The sequence below is a fragment of the Erythrolamprus reginae genome, chromosome 2, assembly GCF_031021105.1.
Source record: "Erythrolamprus reginae isolate rEryReg1 chromosome 2, rEryReg1.hap1, whole genome shotgun sequence".
Lineage (NCBI taxonomy): Eukaryota > Metazoa > Chordata > Lepidosauria > Squamata > Dipsadidae > Erythrolamprus > Erythrolamprus reginae.
Window position 1 is genome coordinate 316,444,194 of NC_091951.1, and position 26,833 is coordinate 316,471,026.

General features: G+C 39.0%; 1 protein-coding gene across 2 annotated transcripts in view; it reads right to left on the reverse strand.

The window, feature by feature from the left end:
- Window positions 1-26,833, reverse strand: part of AP3B1 (adaptor related protein complex 3 subunit beta 1) — a 187,579-nt gene that overhangs the window by 136,443 nt on the left and 24,303 nt on the right. For both annotated transcript variants that reach the window (XM_070743219.1, XM_070743220.1), the window contains exons 2-7: window positions 19,921-19,996; window positions 17,790-17,864; window positions 10,961-11,056; window positions 9,909-10,069; window positions 9,529-9,595; window positions 2,286-2,468 (exon numbers count right to left, since the gene is read on the reverse strand). In XM_070743219.1, coding sequence (XP_070599320.1) covers window positions 2,286-2,468; window positions 9,529-9,595; window positions 9,909-10,069; window positions 10,961-11,056; window positions 17,790-17,864; window positions 19,921-19,996 — 658 coding nt within the window. The remainder of the gene's footprint in view (window positions 1-2,285; window positions 2,469-9,528; window positions 9,596-9,908; window positions 10,070-10,960; window positions 11,057-17,789; window positions 17,865-19,920; window positions 19,997-26,833) is intronic.

Below are 26,833 nucleotides of genomic sequence, written 5' to 3' on the forward strand. Positions count from 1 at the left end.
CTGTGTAAACCATGATGAAGTAATTCTACTTTATTAGAATACAGTGTTCCCTCAATTTTCGCGGGGGATGCATTTTGAGACCGCCAGCGAAAGTCAAATTTCCGCGAAGTAGAGATGCGGAAGTAAATACACCATTTTTGGCTATGGACAGTATCACAAGCCATCCCTTAACACTTTAAACCCCTAAATTACCATTTCCCATTCCCTTAACAACAATTTACTCACCATTATTGCTGGTACTCACCATTGAATAAGACACTTAGTAATCCTGATATTTATAAACATAATTATTTATTAACAATAATTATTTATTTTGTTATTTATTTGCAAAAATTATTAGTTTGGCAATGATGTATGACGTCATCAGGCAGGAAAAACCATGGTATAGAAAAAAACCCATGAAGTATTTTTTAATTAATATTTTTTTAAAAACCATGGTATAGGCTATTCGCGAAGTTCCAACCCGCGAAAATCGAGGGGACACTGTAGTAGGAGGCTACATTAACAAAATATTGAAAGTCTGAAGGTACAAATTTCTCACTATCATTTTTAACTGCTTAAACTAGGGGTAGGCAAAGTTGGCTGTTCTATGACATATGGACTTCAACTCCCCAAATTACTGACCTAGCATGCTTGGCTCAGGAATTCTAGGAGTTGAAGTCCACAAGTCATAGAAGAGCCAACTCTGCCTACCCTATTAGGGTCGGTCTTCCCTAGGTTTCTTCCTCTGACTGTTTGGGGAGGGGGGGGTGTTTGCTTGTTTTCTAGGCATCATCTCTTCCCATCATCCCCCAAGGACATCAACATATTCCATTACAGTGGCATTGTCAATCACAAGTTTTCTAAAACTTGACATGTAGGGGAGCTAGATTAAAAGACAAGTCTTATAACTTTTTATTTATTTATTTGTTTGTTTGTTTATTTATTTATTTATTTTATTTTGCCCAATACACAATGAGGGTTTTAGTGGGTATATATCTATATACACATAGTAAAATACATGATGAAGGTTATAGAGGAGATACTCATAGTAAAATATATATAATTTTCTATGTATACACACACAGACAGACACATCATCCCTTGGAAAGTTTACCCCAGCCCAAGGATAATTAAGGGAAAAAAATTAATGTTTGTATTTACATTCATTGGGGAGAAAGGGATAACAAGAGACTAAGCAGACACACAACACAACCGAGAATACACTGAGAATGGAACATGCTAGTGCCAGCTGTTTACTAAGAATACTTAGAAGGCACAAGACTTTATTGTGAAACTGATTAGGAGCTTATCAATTTCAGTCAGCCAAGTGTTCTAATCAAATAATTAAGGTCACAGAGCTGAAAACTTTACAGATACATTGCATTGGGGAGAAAAGCGGTTCCGGAAGAAAATGTTTGTTTAGAGTTTTTTTCTTTGGAGTGTGTGTGGATTAGGCACAGGACATAAATACTGATTGTAATGGCAAACATGACTGAGAAAGAAAGAGCCATTGAGAAGATTGTATAGCCAGGAATTGATCTCTGAGAAAGTATATACACAGGCATTGATTGCAAGATTACTTTTTCATCGTAGTAATTGCAAACTATCATTGCTTGAGGCTAAATGAGACTACCAGTACATGCAGTTATTATTGCCCAAAGGAGGCATATTAGCTACTGAAAGTGAAAATTCACATACTTTTGCTATATAGTGTTCCCTCTATTTTCGCAGGTTCGAACTTCGCGAAAAGCCTATACCACGGTTTTTCAAAAATATTAATTAAAAAATACTTTGCGTTTTTCCCCCCCTATACCACGGTTTTTCCTGCCCGATGACGTCATATGTCATCGCCAAACTTTCGTCCACCTTTAATAATTTTTTAAAAAAATAAAGTTTAATAAATAAACATGGTGAGTAATAATCTAAATAGTTGCTAGGGAAATGGGAAATTCTAATTTAGGGGTTTAAAGTGTTAAGGGAAGGCTTGTGACACTGTTCATAGCCAAAAATAGTGTATTTATTTCCGCATCTCTACTTCGCGGAAATTCGTCTTTCGCGGGCGGTCTCGGAACGCATCCCCTGCGAAAATTGAGGGAACACTGTACTTAGATGTATGTATGTACAGATTTTGTGTATGTGTGTGTATGTACAAAAGGATATGCACACACACACACACACAGACATTACCACAAGCATTACTACTACTGTTTGATATAAATTATGAGTACCCAGAACTGAAAATATATTTGAAAGCCTGCTTTTAGCAACACAGAACTATTGAAGAAAGTTTTTAAGTGGCTTACCTCTTTGCAAGGGCTCACAAACTGTGTCCGTGCATACCGAGTCAGCATGTGAATAATAACAACCTGTCCCCATTCTTCTACATCGATTAGTAGATTACAGAGCTTTCGGTAGTTCTTGTGAATCAAATCTATTCTCTCTGGACATACTTCTTCAAATGCCATCACGACACTCCCTGCTACAAGCTAGAGAAAAATAATTTAAAACACATAAAGGGTCAGTAATTTTGCCAGAAACCTAATTCTAAATTTAAATATTTGTTTGTTTGTTTGTTTGTTTGTTTATTTTATTTTTATGCCGCCCTTCTCCTTAGACTCAGGGCGGCTTACAACATGTTAGCAAAAGCACTTTTTAACAGAGCCATGATATTGCCCCCACAATCCGGGTCCTCATTTTACCCACTTTGGAAGGATGAAAGGCTGAGTCAACCTTGAGCCGGTGATGAGATTTGAACCGCTGACCTGCAGATCTACAGTCAGCTTCAGTGGCCTGCAGTACAGCACTCTACCTGCTGCGCCACCCCAGCTCTAAGGCTGGGCTGTCAAACCCGCGACCTATGGGCCAGATTTCCCATGGATTGGCAAAGTTTAGCAAAGAGGGGGGGAGTTGCAATATATCACGTGACGATGTGAGTTTGACACCCCTACTCTAATGGATGAGTGAATTATCAAGAAGCAGGAGAGAAAATGATTCCGAAGAAGTCCGTTCACATATAATTGCAAAATTAAATTTTGCACCGTTGGTATTACCCGTGTCTTAAAAATCGGAGGTTTTTTCCAGAAAGTGCAGCAAAACCAGTGACTTTGGTAACTGTCAAAACCAGAAAGGTGATCAAGAGCTAGATCCTTAATCTCTACACAGATTCCATTACACTATATTACATGATTGCACCATTTATCAGTTTCTATAGTTCTTCCACATAACTGCTGACACGTAGAAGCCTTAATTTTTGCTAGCTTTCAAGTTCAAATAACAGTATATGTAAAGCCTGCCAAACCTTTGAGACATAAACCGTAACATTTATAAAAACTGCTTTTTATTACTATAGTTGCTTATCATTTCAAGTACCTTATGTGCTGAAGTCAAGTTTTTGTTTCTCAATGACAATAATTATTACCAACATTACAAAACTCTCAAACACTGTTCTGATTCAACCTTAGCAGAAGCAAGAAACAGACTCTTTGTCCTCCATTGTTCACCTCTCCTAACTACTTTGCACACACATGCATCTGGAACAGGCCCCAGCTGTTCTTCCGCCTCACTCATTTCAGCCTCCAAAGGCAGCTGCGTCTCCGGTGGCTGAGAAATGTCAGACGGCCCTGGCTCTATTTCTGCGTCTGACATAAGAGCATCCATCAGAGCCTTCCCCAGACTCCAGAGCTGGCCCAGGTTCCTTCCCAGCCTCCTCATCATCTGAGTCTGCCGCCAGATCCATTGGCAGCTGGCAGGCCACAACAAACAGGTTATTAAGCAGTTGATTCGTCAGCATGCAGAAATCTACAAAAAACCCCGGCTGATAGAGGTTTATCAAGTCTAAATCAAAGCAAGCCAACCTGATTCCTTTTTTAAAAATAGTATGACCCTTTTAATTGGTATAGAGAATGTAGTGAACCTACTACGTTTCTTATGAGATTTTAGTAGGGAAGATGACAAAAAGTGAGTAATTATGTCACGTTTAGATGCTAAGAGAGATGATTAAATAATTGTATAAAATATTAATGGTTCTATGCCAAGATGAAAAGAAGTTTCAAATGGTGAGCCACAGAGTTATATTCTAGAACCGTTTAATACAGGGCTCGCCAACCTTTCAGACCTAAGGGACCACTAAATACATAATTTTAAATCCCGTGGACCACTAATATGATCTGCCTAATGACCAGGTGGGCGTGGCTAGGTGGTCATGTGACTGTGTGGGCATGTTCAACCTAATGTCACTCATGTTGAGTGGTGCCTCACCAGCCAGTGTTGGTTATGACCTATAAAACCCTTCATGGCATCGGACCAGAATACCTTCAGGACCGCCTTCTGCCGCACGAATTAGGTCCCACAGAGTTGGCCTTCTCCGGGTTCCGTCAACAAAACAATGCTGTCTGGCAGGACCCAAGTGAAGAGCCTTCTCTGTTGCGTCCCTGACCCTCTGGAATCAACTCCCCCCGGAGATTAGGACTGCCCCCACCTTCCTTGCCTTTTGCAAACTCCTAAAAACCCACCTTTGTCGCCAGGCATGGGGAAATTGATTCCCCTCGGCCGCTTCGTTTTATGTATAGTTTGTTTGGGTTGTATGAGTGTTTTTAATCAAGAGGTTTTAACTGTTTTGTTTTTAATCATTGGATTTGTATTTTATATGCCTGTAGTGAGCCGCTCTGAGTCTCCGGAGAGGGGCGGCATACAAATCTAATAAATGAATGAATGAATGAATGAATACATACATACATACATACATGCATATTTGTTTCAATGTTAGACCCTTTCACATCCTACTTAGAAACAAGACTGTAATCCCTTTGTTATAAGCTAATTTTACCACAAAGGTAGTACTGAAAAAGAGCCCTTTTCCCTGGCAGCTCAGAAGGAAACAGAACTGACAGCAGAGGAATCAAAGTTACTGTTCTTCTTCCCAGTCTAGCTGGCACCTATTTGAATTTCTTGTACCTATATACAGTAGTTGATCAGGACAATCTGTAAATGTAAAGCCGAGCCTAGAGAGCACCTTCCCAAATAATCTGCAGCATGCCAGTTTGTCCTATGTAAACCATTCATCTTTTCCCTTTCTTTTCTTTTTTGCTGCACTAATTATTTGTAAGGAACCTTTCAATGTTCTACAACACTTAAAATTCAAAAACAATTGCAAATACCATGTCTTGCTTTTGTTAACTGTTAGTTAGAATATAACATAATGACTTGTCACTGTGCATTACCTATTATCTTTTCCTTAACTGCTGTAATTGAATTTTGTTTTGTTTCAAACAACATGCTATGCAAAACAGATAACCTGACAAGGCTTCTATATGAAACAACTGATACATATGCAGTTAAGCATGCATGTGAAGGTTTCTAGCTGCAAATTAATGTCACATTGTAGCAGAGAACTAGGAATCCGCATTTCAACCTCTAAAATTTCCCCAATGATTTAAAATAAGCAATTAAATAGAAATACAATTTACTGAAATGGTACTTTCAGGAAAAAAATATTAAATACAATGATATTCATGTTACAGGTTTTCCCTATTTTTCATTGACATCTGCTTTATTAATATGCACCTATTATTACAACTGAAAGAAAACAGCTCAGAATATAGTTCTGCTATTATGCTAAACAAGTTCCAAATCCTGTGGGGATTGTATAAATTACCAATAACTATAAACGTGACGTTGCATTTATTGTCTTCAGCCTTGCTCCATACTGGAACCTGCTGGTCCCAGCATGTATAGAACTCATTCCATAAAAAACAGAATTGATTATTTGTAAAGAACTAAGGAAAATGCAGTATACTTACATTTATTTTCTATCACATCATTTGTAAAGGGGGTGATTTTACTTTTTAAAAAATTATTCTACCTTTTTTGTTTCTTTACCAAATGTTTTTAATATTTCTTACCTTGGCTGGCTTTATCAGTAATGCTACTATTAGGATTAGTACCAATTATAAAGATAAATTATTTAAAATAATAAATCTTAAATATGAAGGATTGTGTTCTTTGATGTGTTTTCACAAATAGTATCAAAAATAATCTATACTTTTAAAATTTTATTCCTTATAAGTGATACTTCTCAAGCACTTATTTCTTTGTTGAAAATATAAATTCTATAAAGCTAACTGTTCAAGAAATGGACAATATGTTTACTGTATTAAACATTAAAACTTTTAAATTCATAATTAACATATAATGAATAGTATTTTTAATGAAACTGTTAAACCTATGAAGATGAACAAAATGAGACATCATTCTAGACAGATTTCTACAAATTTGTACGGGATATTGCTTAGTATGCCATAAAAATAATATTTAATTTTAAATTACCCTCTTAAAATATAAATGAAAAAGTTTATAAAGGTATCATTGACAAGCAAGATTAAAATTAAAAATTAGCTTTACTAGATGGGAAAATATAAATCATTCTTACAAAACTTGCAATGAGCTCATCAAATTCAAATGCAGCTTTCCATTAAGTTTTTTTTATATATTAAAGCAATAAACATGGTTCATTTGTCTTTCACTGGTTGCCATGTTTTTCTGTGCTGTTGCTATGAACTTCAGCCATTATCTGCGCTCCAAGGTAAACTACATGAACCATCAACAAAAGTGACACCCAATCTATGGAGTTCATATTTTCTCCAGATTATCTATGCTGGTTGACAAGCTGGTAATGAAAAAAATCACACTAAGCAAATGGTTCTCTAATAACAATAAATTTTCTATAAAATTATGAAGGGTACAAAATGTTTCCTTGCATCTATTTTGTCATGAATTCTAATTAATGCTGCAAAAAACCTGAGAGTGCTGGGTCATCACAAGAAGTATATCAAGGCTTGATTGATATTATGGGGCAAGTTGGCCTACACTGCCAACATTTCCTTCTTTTAAATTAATGGCCATCCCACCTACCCTAATCATATAGCTCAAATTATATTCCTCTTCTTATTTCAATTTTCTGAAAGCATGGAGGCTGGTAAAGATCAGTCATTTATCTTCTAATAGCTGGATAATAGATCTATCACAATATAGCATCTGCAGAAATTCAGGTGTTACATTCCCCACCTCCACGTAAATCTTTTACAAACATTGAATCAGTATCTTTAGAAGACACTAGATTATTCATATATCTGTAATCGAAGCATTACATTTTACACATATGCATATTTGTTACATGTGTTAAGGAATACATCTGATTTTGCTCCATCTTCCCCAAAATAATACTGAATGTATCAGCAATTTTAATGAAAAAATTATTAAGAATAATAATAATAATAAAATAAACACATATATCACCTGCAAATTTTTAGACTTCTCAGGAGTAAACTGCTACAGATAATCTTATTTAGTCTTCACGGGGTACATGGACAGTCACTTTATTTTAAAGGAAATATATACTTAAATCCGCAGCTGCAGACCCAAAAAAGGCCAATAAGCATTAAGGAAGCTCTATTTGTGGAATCACAGGGATTCCCTGATTTGACTGTTTGAGGAGTTTCCTTACCTGACTTGGTAAGGTCATCAGTGATCACATCATCAGATGATGATGTTACCTAATTCGATAATGAAAAGCCTGTAAGCAAGGAACCAAACTCTAAGAGCACCAAGGGCTCCCTAGTTCAGCCCTGAACTTCATATTGTTCCTTCTATTGGTAGACACACAGGTAGACCTCTACACTGCAGTTGTGCTCAAAATTTCCTTTGCTAATTAAGGCAGTTCTTAAGGAGTCATACCCCATTTTATGACCTTTTTTTGCCATAGTTGTCAAGCAAATCACTAGAGTTAAGTGAATCATGCAGTTGTTAAGTGAATTTGGCTTTCCACATTGATTTTGCTTGTCAGAGGTTCCCTAGGAAGGTTACAAATGGTAATCCCAGAACCCCAGGATGCTGCAACCATTGTAAATATATGCTGGTAGCCAAGCACCCAAAGTCTGATCACGTGTGCGGATGCAATAACATTCATAAATGTAAGCACTACTCATCAGTCACTTTTTTCAGTGCCACTGTAACTTTAAATGGTCATTAAATGAATCGTTGTAAGTCGAGGACCACCTGTGCTGTAAACTATGAGGCTATGTTTCTGTATAGATTTGTATAAATATAGATTTCTGTATATATATTTTCAATTTTTTTTGTCTAAAGATTAAATATTCTTCCTACAAAATCTATCAGACTCCAAAAGTAAAGGTGTCTAGAATGTTATGGATTTTTTTCTATTTTCTTTTTTGTCTAAGAGATAGGAAATGATTTTAAATGGATAAAATAACAACTAATCAATTGGTATGGAATCCAATGTTCATCAAAAAGCCAGGATTACTTCAATCTTAATTAAATCAGAACTGCGGAGAGGGACAGTATACAAATCTAATTAATAATAATAATAATAATAATAATAATAATAATAATAATTAATAATAATAATAATATTCTGATATTTGCCAGTGATAATTATGCCTTCATAATTAAAGTATTAATTATGAGAATTTTCCAAAGAAGAGAGTATTATTGAACGTTATTTAGAATATGGTTTCTTGCCTCCTCTTAACTGATCTACCCTAGCTGGTTCCCGAAACCATGCTACTGAAAATAATCCATAAAGCCTTAATAAAGGAATTACATAATTGACATAACCACTACAATCTAAAAAAAAAGCTACCTTAAAAATGGCCTCTTTGCAATTTTGGACAGAACTCTTCATCAGAGGTTGTTTAAGATCCAGTCATTCAGAGAGGGTTGATAATAGTATGGTTATTTTATTTTGTTAGCTTTATGGTTCTTGTAAAAATATTGTAAGTCAATAATGTATCCAAAGCCAGGAATGTATGTATGTATATGTATGTATGTATGTATGTATGTATGTATGTATGTGTATGTATATGTATATGTATGTATGTGTGTATATATATATATATATATATGTTTTTCTTAAGTCGGATCTTAAGGCCGAAATGGGACCATCCTAGTCTCCCTTAATTTTAAAATTCCAGCTGAAAACATTTTAACATATATATATATATATATATATACAAACAAACAAGCAAGCAAGCAAGCAAGCAAGCAAGCAAGCAAGCAAGCAAGCAAGCAAGCAAGCAAATAAATAAATAAATAAATAAATAAATAAAAAACACACTTAAATTGAAAATTAATAACGTGGGTGCTGGGGAAGGGATTTAAATATTCACTAATTCATATTGCATACATTTAATTTGAAAATTTTATTTCTTCGATTCAGACTTTCTAAATAAGAACACAGTAGGAAATGAGAAGAAATTATCGAGGCACCAGCAACCAGCATAACTGCTCACAATGTCAATCTTTTTTTACAATAAAGTAGCACTTCTAGTTCACCTAATTTTTATTTTATTAGAATTTTGTCCCATCTTTATTACTGTATCAGTAGCTACATCTAAAATTTGAACTCTTATCCTGATGATTTTTATGTTTAAAATGGTTTAACATTGATAAAAATATCACTATTTCATTAATAAATTTCATTATTAATTTCATCTAATTTCATTACAAAACATACTAATTTTTGTTACTTACCGTGCTTTTGTCTTTCAAAAGCTTCTCTATTACTTCAATTAACATTTCTTTTTGTTCCGGATCAAGACTAAAAATTTAATATAAAAAATATCAGCAGATATTTAACAGATTTGGGCTAAATGTATATTTTAAGTGGATAAAAAGAAAAGTGTAATGGATTCCATTCTAAGTTATAATATGAATATACCTCTACTGGACAGTGAAAAACCGAAAGTTAAAGAAATTTTATCAAAGCTTTTTCAGCTGCCCCATCTATGCTTAAACAGACAACTTAATCAAAGTAATTTTGTTGATTTTTATCTCAATTACTAGATGATTCTTATCATAAACTTAGTTAAGCTTCATTGTTTCTTATATATTAATGGTTAGAGATAACTTACCTGTAAAGCTTCTGAATTGCATGGGCAGCATTTTTTCTAACATAAGGTGATAAATCAGCTGATGCTTCTTTGATAGCAAGCATCATAATTGGAACAATAATTGGCACTCTGATACTTGATAGCACCCGCAAAGCACTTGCACGGATCAACTGATTATGATCCTAAAATAAAAATAAAGACAAATACAGTGGTACCTCGTGATATGAACCCCTCATGATACGAACATTTCGAGATGCGTTCCAAAATTTTGGAGTTTTGGAGTTCCAAAATTTTTTGCCTCTTCTTACGAACTTTTTTCACCTTACGAACCCAACGCAGATCGCAAAATGGCAATCCACTGGGCGCCGCTGCCCGGCTGTCACCTTTTAAAACAGCCGGGGGGCTTCTCGGCGTTCTCCTGAACCCGAACTTTTCAGGTTTGGGAGGCCGCTGAGAAGCGCCGCCGCCCACCTGTCACCTTCTGAAACAGCCGGGGGGCTTCTCAGCGTTCTCCCAAACGCCAAATCTGGAAGTTCAGCAAAAGTTCAGGTTTGGGTTCCGGAGGCCGCCAAGAAGCCCCCGGCTGTTTCAGAAGGTTACAACCGGGCGGCAGCGCCTGGCGGAGCACCGTTTTTGCAATTGGCAGCGGCGTTTTCGGCCAATCTGGAGGCTGAAACGGAGGTGGAGAATCCCAATAGGGAATTCCATGGGCGGAGCTTTGACGTCACAAAGACGTCCTTCCTGGAGGCCACGTTTCAGCCGAAAATACCACTGAAAAATTGTCTTCCCTGAGTATCAGTCTGTAATATTCTCTAGAGGAGTGAGAAAACACTCCCAAGCAGAACTGAAATTCCTGCAAAGGGCTGAAAGAGAAGGAAACTTCAGTTATACAAATAGAAAACCACATCTCCAAAACTGGGTTTAACCACTTTCAACTTTTAAAATGGCACTTTATATAAGCAATAAAGCAGATTAACTTCAGAAATAACATGATATACCTTTGGGTTTTGTCTTCTGAAAATCAGCTATAACTTTATAAAAACAAAAATTATTCCTCGTTTAATTTTACTCACTTTCAGAGCCCGCTGAAAGGTGCTGATTGACAGCAGTGCCAGATCCTGCTGCTCTTCTGCATATCGCATTAAATAGACATATACAAGTTTTTTAATCTGCAAAACAAATCAGTTCATTTGGACATATTAAAATTTAATATCATCCACAAGTACATTCAATATGGTGGTTTAAGACTGTTGCATTATGGATATTCTGGATTCCCAGCAACATGATATGCCTGCATTTTATACACAGAGTTTCTAAAAAGTTAAGTCACTGAAATTCCACAGCTTATAAAAATTATAGTTTAGTTAATTTCTAAATAAAGCCCATATAGGTTTAAATGAACAGGAACAAAAATTGGTTTAAATTTTAAATAGATCATAAGGAGTTGTAAAAAAAAAACCTGTAAAAAAAACTTCTAAGAACAGTTGTACTATAATTATTGTCACTTTTTCAAGAAATATTTCTCTGCCTATTGTGCCAAAAAGCAACAGATTAAATCACAGAAGGTTACAAGGCTTTAAATTATTTGTTGTTGTACTATGAACAAGCAGCAATCAACACTGACAACAAGAGGCCTGTATAGTGAATGACTGCAGGTGTGCATAGAAAGCCACTATTCCTTGAAATCACTTGGAGATCAGAGGCAGGAGAACTTCAGTTTCGTGACTGCACTGTTCTTTCATCATTTACTTTCATTCAATGTTACAGCATTCGTCCCTTTAAAACTAATAATAACAGAGCCACATTAGAATTGAGGAACACAGGCAGTTCTGTTTAATTAGTTTATCAATACAAGTATATCAAACTTCATGAGTTATTGACTAAACCTTTTGTTATTTCTGCTCTAAACCACCAATTATATTTTAAGGTCACTTTCTGCATCTTTTAACGTGAAGCCTAAAATTAAGGGTAAGGCAATTCACTGTTTATAAAAATTAATTTGACTAAAGTAAATGTCCTTGACTAGGTTTGAAATCCTTGTTCTGCCTCATTGTCTGTAACTGGATCTTTTTCTAAAAATGTGATGGTCAGGGAGAAAAAAGGAGAAAACCCAATGATAAAAACATGTTTTCCAAAAAAAACCCTTAAAAAAGAAGTATGAAATATTTTTCAATATTTTTTATTTAAAATTATATATAAAAATAAATAACAAAACTCCTGACTCATGTTAAAATAATAGACAAACACCATGCAAAGGGGTAATGAAGCCTACATCAATATAGCAAACTTTTAATTTCCAGAAAGCCAGAGAATAATAAAATAACCTGATAAGAACAGCTGGGTAGAAATAAATTTAAAAATATCCCTACAACAAATAGATTGTAAATGTATGGCAGATATAGGGTGCTAATTTTAAACCGCTACAATATACTAATAGATTTAGGTTTCAAGCACTATGGCAGATTTATATCATTGATTAATATACCTTAATGCCTATTAAAATCTATAGACAACCAAACTACTCTGAGAATTTCAATATAACATGCATTGAAGATTGTCAGAGGAAACATATTTCAATTTTCAATTCACATGTTGTTGGAAAGTATACAGTTCAGCAATGTGTATTTTATGTGAAATTGTTCATAATATAGCCTAGTTTCTTCCATAAAAATACTTATGTTTGCTTAAAGTAAACGTTTTAAGCTGTTCATAGTTGCTGAGTAGTGAGATGGGTGGCAAATAAATCTAATAAGTAAATAAAAATGTATTTTTATAGTCTATAAAAACTGACTGAACTAGACTGAAAAGGTCTCAACATTAACTTCTACAACCCAGTATGGAAGAGATTATTGCTGGCTCTGTGTTCACAACACAGCTGTACAGTACTTTGTATTTAGTGCATAATATGCAGTTTCATAAATCATGATAATACCATGCTAACACATTAACATATTCCATTAATTATTACAAGCAAGATGTGATGCAGTGTTTGTAGCAGGCAATAAAGCTTTGCTTTAGTGTCTTTTGAAAGGTAGGCAAACATTTCTTCCCTAGTTTAGAATTAGTTTAACTAATGTTGATATGAGGGTACATTAACTCCTCCCTAAAGTGAAATATGAATATATTGGATTACTTTTATTTTGGGATATAAGCTTATATGTTGGCGGGCTCAAATTTCTCAGTACAGATATTAAGGAAGTTAGTTGGCTAGGAAAGAGGAAATAATTCTCTCTAAGGAAGAACCACATGATTATTTTAACATGAAATATTCTCACCTTAATGAATTATTGTTTCATTATTCAATTTAGATGTTCATGATAATATTAAATGGTGTATTAAATATATAATATTTATCCAAAATAAATAGTTTGTTCATAATTCTATATTCTTAAAATGAGCTACAGTTTCTAAACTTTAACAATTCTAAAGAATTCTTCTAATAAAAGGCTAATAATGACACTTTTCAGATAAATTTGATATCATGTTATAAAGATTATTTTTGGATATGCAGTCTGTATTTTTTTTAAAAACCCACTACATCTCTTATCTCATAAATTCCTAGTCCCATTACTAGAAGGCAATCTCATAACATCTAGTAGATTGTCAATAATAAGATATACTATAAAGTGATCCCCCGCTCGTTGCGAGGGTTCCGTTCCAGGACCCCCCGCAACGAGCGGGTTTTCGCGAAGTAGCGCTGCGGAAGTAAAAACACCATCTGCGCATGTGCAGATGGTGTTTTAAACTTCCGCAGCGCTAGCGAGGAGCCAAAGATTGGGGGGCGGCGCGGCTCTTTTAAAACATCACCGCCGACATTGGGGGCTCGCTAGCACCCCCCCGAACCCCCAACCCGGGTTTGGGGGGGTGCTAGCAAGCCCCCCATGTCAGCGGCGATGTTTTAAAAGAGCCGCGCCGCCCCCAATCTTCGGCTCCTCAGCGGCGAGCGAGCGAGCGAAGCCAAGCCGGCAGCAATGTCGCCGCAGCCAACGCGCGCTACGATCTTCCGGGCCAGCCAGTCTCAGTCACGGAAGGCAGCCGCTTGGCCCGAGATGCTGGGCCGAGAGGAGCCGGGCTTGATCCGCTGAGCCTGGCTGGCCCGGAAGATCGTAGCGCGCGTTGGCTGCAGTGGCGGCGACATTGCTGCCGGCTTGGCTTCGCTCGCCGCGCCACCCCCCAATCTTCGGCTCCTCAGCGGCGAGCGAGCGACGCCAAGCCGGCAGCAATGTCGCCGCCGCCGCAGCCAACACGCGCTACGATCTTCCGGGCCAGCCAGTCTCAGTCACGGAAGGCAGCCGCTTGGCCCGGGATGCTGGGCCGAGAGGAGCCGGGCTTGATCCGCTGAGCCTGGCTGGCCCGGAAGATCGTAGCGCGCGTTGGCTGCAGCGGTGGCGACATTGCTGCCGGCTTGGCTTCGCTCGCCGCGCCACCCCCCAATCTTCGGCTCCTCAGCGGCGAGCGAGCGAAGCCAAGCCGGCAGCAATGTCGCCGCCGCTGCAGCCAACGCGCGCTACGATCTTCCGGGCCAGCCAGGCTCAGTCACGGAAGGCAGCTGCTTGGCCCGGGATGCTGGGCCGAAAGGAGCCGGGCTTGAAGATCGCAGCGCGCGTTGGCTGCGGTGGCGAGGGCTTGCGATGGAGGGTGGAGGAAGCGGCCATGGGAGGGCGAGCTGCCTCAGGGAGGAGGATCGGGCGGGACCAGGTGGGGGCTGGAATTTCTCCGCCAGGGCGAAGGGCGGGCGAGCGGGTGCTGGGGAGGGCTTCTCGCCCTCCCGCCAGCAAGAGGGGGAGCGAACGGCGTGGGCAGGCGAAGGGCGGGCGAGCGGCAGCGAGGAGTTTGCGTGGGCGGTGGGGAAACTCCTCGCTGATGCCAGCAAGAGGGGGAAGACCCAGGGAAGCCGCCCAGCAGCTGATCTCCCGGTTGCCATCTACGCATGCGTGCCCATAGAAAAAAAGGGCACGCATGCGTAGATGGTATTTTGACTTCCGGGTTGAAAAATCGCGAATTACCCTGTTCGCAATGGTCGGGGACGCAATAACCGGGGGATCACTGTACAACAAACAACATTCCTGTTAATGGTGATAGAGAGAGAGAGAACTAGCTAGCTGCAAGTAGCTCCATGCAATATTTCCCATTGTTTTTAAAGTAGCTCATATGTAAGGTTGATTTAAGCTGGGGATCAGAAATCCATAGCCTATAGGCCACATGTGGGTCCTGAAAAACTTTTCTGCATCTCTTATCAAATCATCCCACTAAAAGTGCTTCCATTGATTTTTCTTGGAAAATAAAACCATGAAGGTATGTAAGCTTTGGGAAACTGTAGCAAGCTAACCCCCACCATGCCCTAAAGCACTCCACGCTACTCACCTACATGACTTTAGTTTGACATCTGTTGGGACACAAACTCTACTATGTATGATTTTTCCAGAAAACTAAAGCTGAATGTAGTTGTAAAATCCTACAAGAACCAGAGAGCCCACCTTCAGGGAACTTCTCTCTAAACTCTGGTCTCAATGACTGACCCAGATTGAATCCTTCAAACATTATCCTGGGACTTATACAGTGGTACCTCATGATACGAACCCCTTGTCTTACAAACAAATCGAGATACGAACCCGGGGTTCAGAAAATTTTTGCCTCTTTTTACGAACTTTTTTCTTCTTACGAACCCGCCGCCGCCGAGAAGCCCCGCCGCCCGGCTGTCGCTTTTTGAAACAGACGGGGGGCTTCCCAGCGTCCTCCTGAAACCGAACGCCAAACCTGAACTTCCGGGTTCGGTGTTCGGGAGGCCTCTGAGAAGCCGCCCGGCTGTTTTAAAAGGTGACAGCCGGGCGGCGGGGCTTCCCAGCAGCTTCCCGAACCCAAACTTTTGCTGAACTTCTGGGTTCGGCGTTTGGGAGGCCGCTGGGAAGCCCCGCTGCCCAGCTGTCACTTTTTAAAACAGCCAGGGGGCTTCTCAGAGGCCTCCCGAACGCCAAACCCGGAAGTTTCGGTTTGGCGTTCGGGTTCAGGAGGACGCTGGGAAGCACCCCCGGCTGTTTCAAAAGGTGACAGCCAGGCGGCGGCGTTTTTTTTGCGGGGGGGGGGGGTTCGTTGCACGGATTAATGGATTTTACATTGTTTCCTATGGGAAACAGTGTTTTGTCTTATGAACTTTTCGTCTTATGAACCTCCCCCCTGGAACCAATTAGGTTCATAAGACGAGGTAGTATTGTACATATATTTTCCTTCATTCGCGAATGTAGTTGAATATGTATCATGAAATCAGAGTTTAATAAATTCAGAGAAATGATTAAAGCAATTCCCCAGAAGGAGAAGGCAATAGGGAACTCATTATCAGTGGAATTCCTGAAAACTAAATGCTAAAGTATATACAGTGCAGAACAATGTCAAGGATTGCAGAAGCAAACATGACCACACAGAATTCTTAGTAAAAATCTGATAGAAAAAAATTCACCCATAAATTGATGGAAAGAAGTATGTATCAGCAAGAAAAACTACAGAGATCTTCCAAAATTGTAAAAAGGTAATCGAGGAAGGTAAACTCAGGATGACTTGGAGCAAAGAATACTAAGGAAAAACAAATGTGATAATACAGCACCTGGTCAGAAAATACTCATTCCTACATTTAAGAGTAGTGACCATAACACTATGATAATATGAATACTCTCTTGATATTAAGGAAGACTTGGACACAAATCAACTACTGAAGTCTGTGGACCTAGAGGAGAAGGTGATACCGATCAATCATGGTGTCTGGATCCAGAAAGAGATGGTCCACTTATTCAGGCTCCAAAATCCCATTAAAGTATGTATATAAAGTGTTGTAGTTGGCTTTGGCCCATCCCCTGTCCCAAGGAATGTGGAGGTGGATGCATCAACATGTCATAGGCCTGTTTTATTGCCGACAGAGTCAAGTAGTGCAGTTTCCTCGGACGAAGAAGGTGGCGGGGGTGACTTGGAAGAGGGGGGCTTGGCACACAGCTCAGGAAGCCAATCTCCATTATCTTCGGTCGATTCGGATGAGGAAGCGTTAGACCCACGCATGCGCTGAATTATGCATTGAAGAGACCAACTGAAGAAATATTACAGGAGATAAGAGAGGCCACCTGTGTTTGGATGGGGCTCCAATAATTAGAGCTGCTGATATAAATAGCAGCGTGCTGGCTTGGCCGTTGTGGAAGATTATCTGATCGTTGTTCTTCAGGACCGTGCCTTGCTGCTTCCGGACTTTGTTGATTTTTCACGACTTTGAAACCAAAGTAGAGCAAAGTGTGTGTGTTTCACTTCGTGGAAGAAGGAGGGCTGTGATGTTACTTCACAGCTGCTAGCTAAGTACTTAAGGACTGATTAAGGGGATTGTACAGACTACCAGGTTGTTTTGGGACGAGTGCTCTTTGCAATACAAAAAGGGTGCTTTGTTTCTTTTGAATTTTTGTGATAAAGAACATTGTTTTTGAACTTTCAAGTGTGTGTGTGTGTGTCTGAAATTTGTACCCTTGAATTTTTGGGAGACTGATACCATTACTGGAACATTATTATAATTACTATACAGATAATCCTTGACTTACAACAATTTATTTAGTGATTGTTCGAAGTTACAACTGTACTGAAAAAGGGGACTTAAGATCATTCTTTACACTTACAACCATTGCAGCAACGTCATAGGCACATGATCAAAATTTGGACACTTGGCAACAAAAATGTCCACCATATTTATGCAGTGTTCCAGGATCATGTGATCACCTTTGGCAATCTTCTGACAAGCAAAGTCAATGGGAAGCCAGATTCACTTAATAACTGTGTTACTAACTTAATAATTGCAGTGATTCACTTAACAACTGTGGCAAGAGGAGTTTTTAAAAGATGCTCTTAGAATTAAAACAATGTGTTTTGTCACCATACCTCAATACTTTTACTTGCTACATTCTTAACTACCGCAGGAAACAATTCAGATGCATCTTTTCCTCTGGCAATCATCTTAACAGAAAAAGAAAAATTGATTCAATATAACATGCTACTTTAAAATGCAGCGAATAATTTAATACATATACACTAATAGTACATTTCAATGTTCAACCAATGAATTATTCTGATTTAGAAAGGGGTAGAATTGAAGCCAAACTATTATCAGACTCCATAAATATCCCAGTAATTTTTAAAGCATAATAAAATGGCAATATTTAATATTACTTTTTAAAATACTGTATGTTGCATTATTTAAATGGAAATAACTGCAGCATACTGTGAAATAATATATTTGGAATATTTTAAATATATATTTGGTCTCATAACATTGCCCAGAATCACTTCTTCTGAGATAAATTACTAAAAATTATGATCACTGTAATTTCAATAAAAATTGAATATTATTTTTTTTAAAATCCTTAGTCTCACTTGGCTATTCTCCTTTATATTAAAAGAAGAGTTGGGTGCTGAATAAATATACAGTAAATTGAATATAAAAATGAGCGATCATTAAGCTTGCTCATAGAGAGAGAATAGAATAAAGAATGACTCACAGAACAAATGCATGAAATACAACTAATGGATCTAAAGAAATGGAAAACATTTTAAAAATTATCATTGGAAGGATTAGTGGGAATCTTAAAGAGGTTAAGAATTTTAAAGAAGAAAGGGAATTGGTGTACAGACATGGTGGAAATAAGGATGGTTTTCAAGGATAAAAAGGTATCTAAATGACTAGAGAACAGTGTTGGCATTAATAACATTTTAGGTATGTCCTTTTGGTTTTACCTCCTGCCTTATTTTCTTCAACTAATTGTTTCTTTTTTGTGTTTTGCATAATGTTGTCTAATCAATATGCAACTACTTAAGTATACTATAATTTTAGAAACCATTTTTGATCCATCTTAGTACTCAGATTTTTGACAACTACTTGTCGTAAGTCTGTTTATTTGTTCACGGCCTCTGGTCATGTATTTTTATTCAAAATATACATCAGCTTTTCCAAACGTTGGCATAAACAACATATGGACTTGCACTTCAGACCACAGGGAGTCTGAATGGAAAAATAAGAATGCAAAAAAAATATCTACCACAATTTCCTAACCAGCATCTAGCGGAGGATGCCAAGACTGAGGAAATGTGACCTATTTTTGATTCTTCAGATCATATTTAACAAAATATACAACAGTCCGGTTTGGATCCAAATATGGACTCCTGTGAACAGAAAATCTCCTTTCATTTAGATTAATTTAGATTCATATTGAATTCTCCTGAAAATCTCTTAGAAAGTTCTTCAAAACAACAAAATAGGGAAAAGAAAAATGATAAATAATACCGAACTTGAACTGATGCTGTAAGATTGGTATGCTCTTGGTTCCATCAATTAAACAATATCTATTGGGATCTCATAAGGAAGTGTTCTCTATAGCATTCGCTGGCTGGGGAATTCTGGGAGTTGAAGTCCAAATACCTTCAAGTTGCCAAGGTTGGGAAACACTGCTCTATAGCAACCTCTGCCCTCTACAAGGAGGTACATCCCCCCTCCCAAATTCCAACAGAACCCACCCTGCTGTTATTTCAAATGGCTTTGAAGATGTTGGCTCTTCAATCAATAGTTAGACCAGGATGCATGAAATCCCCTTTGGAACATGTGGGTTGTTTTAGAAACATAGAAGTCTGACGGCAGAAAAAGACCTCATGGTCCATCTAGTCTGCCCTTATACTATTTTCTGTATTTTATCTTAGGATGGATATATGTTTATCCCAGGCATGTTTAAATTCAGTTACTGTGGATTTATCTACCACGTCTGCTGGAAGTTTGTTCCAAGGATCTACTACTCTTTCAGTAAAATAATATTTTCTCATGTTGCTTTTGATCTTTCCCCCAACTATTTTTCTTTGTTTCCCTTTCTTTTTGCCATCTTGCTCTTCATTTTTGGTCTTTCGTGTTAAACCATTTGAAAATCACCCAGAGTTGCTGGGAATCAAGGCACATGTAAATTTATTAAATTACTCCTATGGATGTTCAAAATGAACAAAGATACAAACTAATAAAAGCTGAACATACTCCAACAATCCTTTTCATAGCCTCCAATTTAGCAGAATCTTTGCTGCTTTCCAACATCTGCTTAAGATCTTCATTTCTATAAAAGAGAAAATGAATATTAAGGTTATTGGTCTCAAAGCCTGATTGTGAACTTAATAATCATAAGAACAAAAAAAGGAATCAAAAATGTTACACAATGTCAGAATTCAGCAATGCAGGAACTTATCTAAAGAAATCCTGTTGCAAATGTAGATATATATGTATGTAATTTTGAAGGATAAACATAATAGTATATGAGGGGAAATCGTGTGTGTTTAGCTATCTTATCAGACTAATAAAGTTAAACATATAATACAATGAATATATTATTATTTTGTATTTTTCTTCACAATATATAGCAATATAAATTCAATACAAAAACAAATAATTATATAATCAATTGATCTGAGAAACCTAATCTCACTTCCTGATATTCAGATTGCTCCCCCTGAAGAAGAAGCTGAGGTCTGTCTCATGAGGGAGTCCATGGTGAAAAAAAGGTTGAGAGCCACTGCACGACCATACTTTTCCTGCATTTTTAACCTCAAATATGTATAGAAATAAGACAATTAATTTAACTCTGAAAAGTAAGGAACTAAAGAAAATTAAGCTGGACAGGTCTGTTCATCTGTAATGAACATGGTCACATTACATTCTCTTCCCACACTCCATTCATCAATGACAGTATGTCAACTGTTAGATTGGCTAAAACAACTTCTATCTAAAACAGAATGAAAAAAACCTACATTTGTATGTTAAAAACAAAGATTTTACACTTTCCTCTTTGGCAAATGATTCCAATCGCAAACTGGAAAAATCCATTTTAAAGAAAGTGTGCAAGTTACAAAAAATAGCTTCCTTTTATGTTTCTATATATTTAGAGAGATGCAACATTCTAAAGGATTACCACAAAGTATTTCATATTTACTATTACATTTAGAGCAGCAAATACTAAACTTTGTCAAAAAGTCAATTTCCTTTAAATCTGCATTTGAACTTAATGTGTACTTTCTGACATCCATAAAATCTAGGACATAGCATAGCATCGTTATACAGTCATACCTTGTCTTACGAACTTAATTGGTTCCGGGAGGAGGTTCGTAAGGCGAAAGGTTTGTAAGACGAAACAATGTTTCCCATAGGAAACAATGTAAAAGGGATTAATGCGGGCAAGGGGGGGGGAATCACAAAAACGGCGCTCCACTGGGCGCCGCTGCCTGGCTGTCATCTTTTGAAACAGCCGTGGGCTTCTCGGCGTTCTCCCGAACCCGAACCCGAAAGGTTCGGCAAAAGTTTGGGTTCGGGAAGCTGCCGAGAAGTGCTGCCGGCCGGCTGTCACCTTTTGAAACAGCTGGGGGGCTTCTTGGCGTTCTCCTGAACGCCGAACCCGGCAGTTCGGCAAGAATTCAGGTTCGGCGTTCGGGTTCAGGAGGCCACCAAGAAGCGCCGCCGCCCAGCTCAAACGGAGGTGGGGAATCTCAATAGGGAATTCCATGGGCGGAGCTTTGACATCACAAAGACGTCCTTCCTGGAGTCCACATTTCATCCGGCCAGGAAGGGCGTCTCCGTGACGTCAAAGCTCCACCCATGGTCGGTCGCAGTCGGTGTTAGTGGGGGGTTAGGTCGACTTCAAGGTTATTCCCTTGTGGGGTACCTCAGGGGTCGGTCCTCTCCCCCCTGCTATTCAATATCTACATATTGAGGGTGAGATCATCCAGAGGCATGGGGTGAGGTATCATCAGCACGCAGATAATACCCAGTTGTACATTTCCACCCCATATCCAGTCAACGAAGCAGTGGAACTGATTTGCCGGTGCCTGAAGGCTGTTGGGGTCTGGATGGGTGTCAACAGACTCAAACTCAACCCGGATAAGACGGAGTGGCTGTGGGTTCTGCCTCCCAAGGACAATTCCATCTGTCCGTCCATAACCCTGGGGGGGGGAATTATTGACCCCCTCAGAGAGGGTCCGCAACTTGGGTGTCCTCCTCGATCCACAGCTCACATTAGAGAACCATCTTTCAGCTGTGGGGAGGGGGACGTTTGCCCAGGTTCGCCTGGTGCACCAGTTGCGGCCCTATCTGGACAGGGAGTCACTGCTCACGGTCACTCATGCCCTCATCACCTCGAGATTCGACTACTGTAATGCTCTCTACATGGGGCTATCTTTGAAAAGTGTTCGGAAACTTCAGATCGTGCAGAATGCAGCAGCGAGAGCAATCATGGGATTCCAAAGGTATGCCCATGTTACACCAACACTCCGCAGTCTGCATTGGTTGCCGATCAATTTCCGGTCACAATTCAAAGTGTTGGTTATGACCTATAAAGCCCTTCATGGCATCGGACCAGAATATCTCCAGGACCGCCTTCTGCCGCACGAATCCCAGCAACCGATTAGGTCCCACAGAGTTGGCCTTCTCTGGGTCCTGTCGACTAAACAATGTCGTTTGGCGGGTCCCAGGAAAAGAACCTTCTCTGTGGCAGCCCCGACCCTCTGGAACCAGCTCCCCCCTGAGATTAGAACTGCCCCCATCCTCCTTGCCTTTCATAAACTCCTTAAAACCCACCTCTGCCATCAGGCATGGGGGAATTGAGACATCTCCCCCGGGCCTATACAATTCATGTATGGTATGTTTGTACGTATGTATGTCTGCTTTAATAACAGGTTTTTTAAATGTTTTTAAATTATTAGATTTGTCTTGAATTGTGCTATTGTTATTGTGAGCCGCCCCGAGTCTACAGAGAGGGGCGGCATACAAATCTAATAAATAAATAAATAAATAAACAAACAGCTCCGGGAAAGATGGGGAAGACCCCCCCCATCCACACCCCTTGAGGGAAACACGACGCTGCGAAGCTGCGTGAGGCAGGGACAGGAGGCAACTTCTGAGGAGAAGCTTCCTTTCCCCCCCCCCCCGTGACGAGGGGGAAGGAATAAAGAAAGGAACCCATGTTCGCCTGTCCCTCACCCGCTATCTCCTCCTCAGGCAAAGCCGCTGGGTGCATCCAGGGAGCAGCGGAGCCCAGCAGCCCTATCTCGAGGCTCTTGAGGAGAGGCGCTGCCCCAACCTGGAGAAAAAGGCGGCGGCGCCTCTCAGGACAAATTTGGCAGCGGGGCGGGAGGAGAGGGGAGGGGCTGGCTTGGCTCATTGCAAAGGAGAGGCAGTCAGCCTCTCTTTCCCACACACACACATACACACACACACACTCCCCCCTTCTCTCTTTCCTTTCTTCTCTTTCTCCTCATTTCTTTTTTCCCCTCTCCAATTCTCTCTTGCCCTCCTTCTCCTCTGTGTATGACGGATGGAGAAGCCGCGCAGGGTCACCAGGGCTGACCAGGATCAGGCGGAGGGAGGCAAAGCAGCAGCCGGATTAGGATTGGCTGCTGCTTCTTTGGCCAGGGAGACAAAGGGGAGCACGTGGCTGTCCCCGCGGGCTCTGGAAGAGGAGGAGGAGCAAGGGGGGGCATCTCACCCAGCTGCTGGAAAGCAAAAGGAAAATCCCAGGCACTTCAGTTAGGAGGTGGGGAATCCTACCGAGCAAATGGGATATCCCGGCGGTGGCAGTCACAAGGCAGGGGATTCCCTGTGTCAGTAAGAGAGCACACGCGCAGTAAGAGAGCTCACGCACCCGGGCTCGGGTTCGTAAGATGAAAATGGTTCTTAAGACAAGGCAAACAAATCTTAAACCCTAGGTTCGTATCACGAAAAGTTCGTATAAAGAGGCGTTTGTAAGACGAGGTATCATTGTATTTTTTAAATTATAAGCTGCCCAGAGTTGTTGCCTGAGATGGGCAAATACAGAAACTGAATAAATAAAATACAATGTTTCTCACTGATTTTTTCTCTTTAGTAAGAAAAGTTGTAATTTAATTTCAAATTTAAATTTATCATTTATTATATGAAAAAATAATGCAATAAATACTATTCAACTAATACAAATAATAACATAATAACCTTGGATAGTCTCATCAATCCTTGAAGACTGATACTGACCACTTTGAAAAACCCTAGACTGGAGATTACCAGCTTGACTGGTGGTCACCTATAACAGTGATGGTGAACTTTTTCAGCACCAAGTGCCCATGCACAATTGCTGGAGCCCCAGAAACCTGAAGAACAGAACAGCTGGCCGTGTGCCATAGGTTGACCATCACGGATCTATAATAGTTACTAAGAATCCCTTGGAAAGAGATACCTGCCTATGAGGTCTTTCCGTTTGTAACAGGGAAAGAGAAAATTATGCACAATCTTCCAATATAAAAAGTTTGTCACAGCACAAATTATCTGCCTAATCTGCAATAAACTGAGTTTACTAAAGTGATAGTATTTTTTCTTTTTTTTCCTTTTAAGAAGTTAAATTGTTTTGTGAGCCCAAGACACACACCTGTCACCAGTGCAACAGATTTCCTCCATAAATGTGCTGTTGTAAGATAAAACAGCTCTTTCTCTCATCTTCCTCCCACCCCATGTAATTATTTCCTTATACAAAAGATGGGAGTTTGCAAAGGTGCAGCAATAAATGCAGCGTTCATGTTGAAATGCTTGGAAGAATGAGATTTTTTTTTTAGAGTCCAGCTATAGTAGTAGTATGTCTGAGGCATGCTCCAATTCTTTGCAAAAGGAATGCTACTACCCTGCATTCAAATTTAGACTCTAAAGTGAAAGAAAAGTAATCAAAACAAAGGAAAAATGAAGTTAACTTAACGAAATACTTACAAAAAAAGATTTTCTTCATATGATTCAACAGAAACGCCAGTAATCCTATTTTCTTCCTCGGTAGGCTCTGATTTTAAAGTCACGTTGAGCATCTCTGCCTCTTCAAGAATAAATGCTATCCTGCAAGCACTGGATTTATCTAACAAACCGTACTTGTTCCAGGCCTTCAAACTTAGCGAAAAGAAACAAGCACATTTGCAGTGAAAGCTACTGATCACGATCAAGACTGAAGAATGATTATGAAGTAACAGGATACCAACTCCCTTCACTTTAAGGAAATGCATACGCTATCAACGATCATTTCCTCACAGAAAAACGTTTTACTAGCCAACTTCAACAAATAGCGTGACACAGCAACACATGAAAATCATTCTTATTCAATTATTCGTTTATTCCAGTTTTTCAAACAAAAATCATTCAGAGACATGTAGCATGCATTCCCAAGGGAAGTTAAAAGTTATCTTAATATGAAATTAATAGGATTGTAATGTATTTTGCATTCTAGAGAAATATTAAGTAAGAGGTAGTATTGATGGACTATGAAGTAGTAAAATACAAAGTTAAAGAATTCAGAAGCTACAACCAGTGCAGTTTAAAAGGAAAACTGAATATATGAAAAGAATAGCCATGATTAACTAAGACTTTTAATGAAATTGCTTCAGTTGATTAGCCTATTCCAATTCATTCGGTACAATTAACAGAGAATTACATAATTAGCAAGATATTTTAGGCCAAGCTGTACAATTGTTTAACATTATTAAAGTTACTATTATATAGAGCAGTGTTTCCCAACCTTGGCAACTTGAAGGTATCTGGACTTCAACTCCCAGAATTCCCCAGCCAGCAAATGCTGGCTGGGGAATTCTGGGAGTTGAAGTCCAGATATCTTCAAGTTGCCAAGGTTGGGAAACACTGACATAGAGAGCATTTAGATACAATGTAAATTGCCAAATAAAACGAATGTTTACGCAAACATAATATTGCCCATATTTTTTTTAATGTAGGAAGAATGGAACAGAAACTAATGAATTTACAAATGATAGTTCTTTCTTCTCCCTTCCACATTTTCAACTTTCAAGTAACAGAGATTGTGGAACTCCTGGATTAGGGCCTGGAAATTATTTCATATAGACTATGATGAAATTAGCACTTAGGGTGATGACTAAAGAAGAAAAACCAGAGATTGCAGCAAATGGGATGGGAAAGATAACAGAGTTGGAAGGGACCTTGGAGGTCTCTTAATCTAACCACCTACAACTTCTGGAGGCAAGTTGTTTCACTGATAATTGTTCTGTCAGGAAATTTCTCCTTAGTTCTAGGTTTCTTCTCTCCTTCATTAGTTTCCACCCATTGCTTGTCCTCTCTGCAGGTGCTTTGGAGAATAGTTTGACTCCCTCTTCTTTGTGGCAGGCCTGAGATATTGGAACACTGTTATAATGGTCTCCCCTAGTCTTTCTTTCCATCAAACTAGACATTCCAGCAACTGTTCTTTATATGTTTTAGCCTCCAGTCCCCTAATCATCTTTGTTGCTCTTCTCCAAGCTCTTGGTAGAGTCTCAACATTTTTTTACATGTGGCAACCAAAATTGGATGCAGCATTCCAAGTATGGCCTTACCAAGGCATTATAAAGTGGTAGTTTTGGAGGAATAAAGGTGAATTGTAGTCCAGAAAGATGGAAACACTTTGGATGGAGCTGTTTCAGTCTGAATAAGGTTTTGTAATTGGTGCTAGACGAAATTTCACTTATTTGTATAGTTTAGGCATCTTCCTAGACTAGCATTGATTCATTCATTCATTCATTCATTCATTCATTCATTCATTTATTTGATTTATATGTCGCTCCTCTCCGGGGACTCAGGGCGGTTTACAAAAATAGGAAAACAATAATTATGGTTAATTATGCTTAGATGACTAACTACTGCCTGCGGTAGGTAAATGTATTTCAGATAACTCAATACTTGAGTAGAACAACTTTTTGATTCAGCGAGCAATTTGGAAATTTGAGTACAGTAGATTATCAAGACATAAAACACATTTTCCAAAAAACAAATTGACAAAGCAATTGATCATTATACCCTTTAGGCCCCAAAACAACATTTTTCTCCACAGCATAATGTTGGTCTTTTTTCAATAGCTCGCATATTTCAAAACAAAGCACCAGATTGAAGCTACTCACCA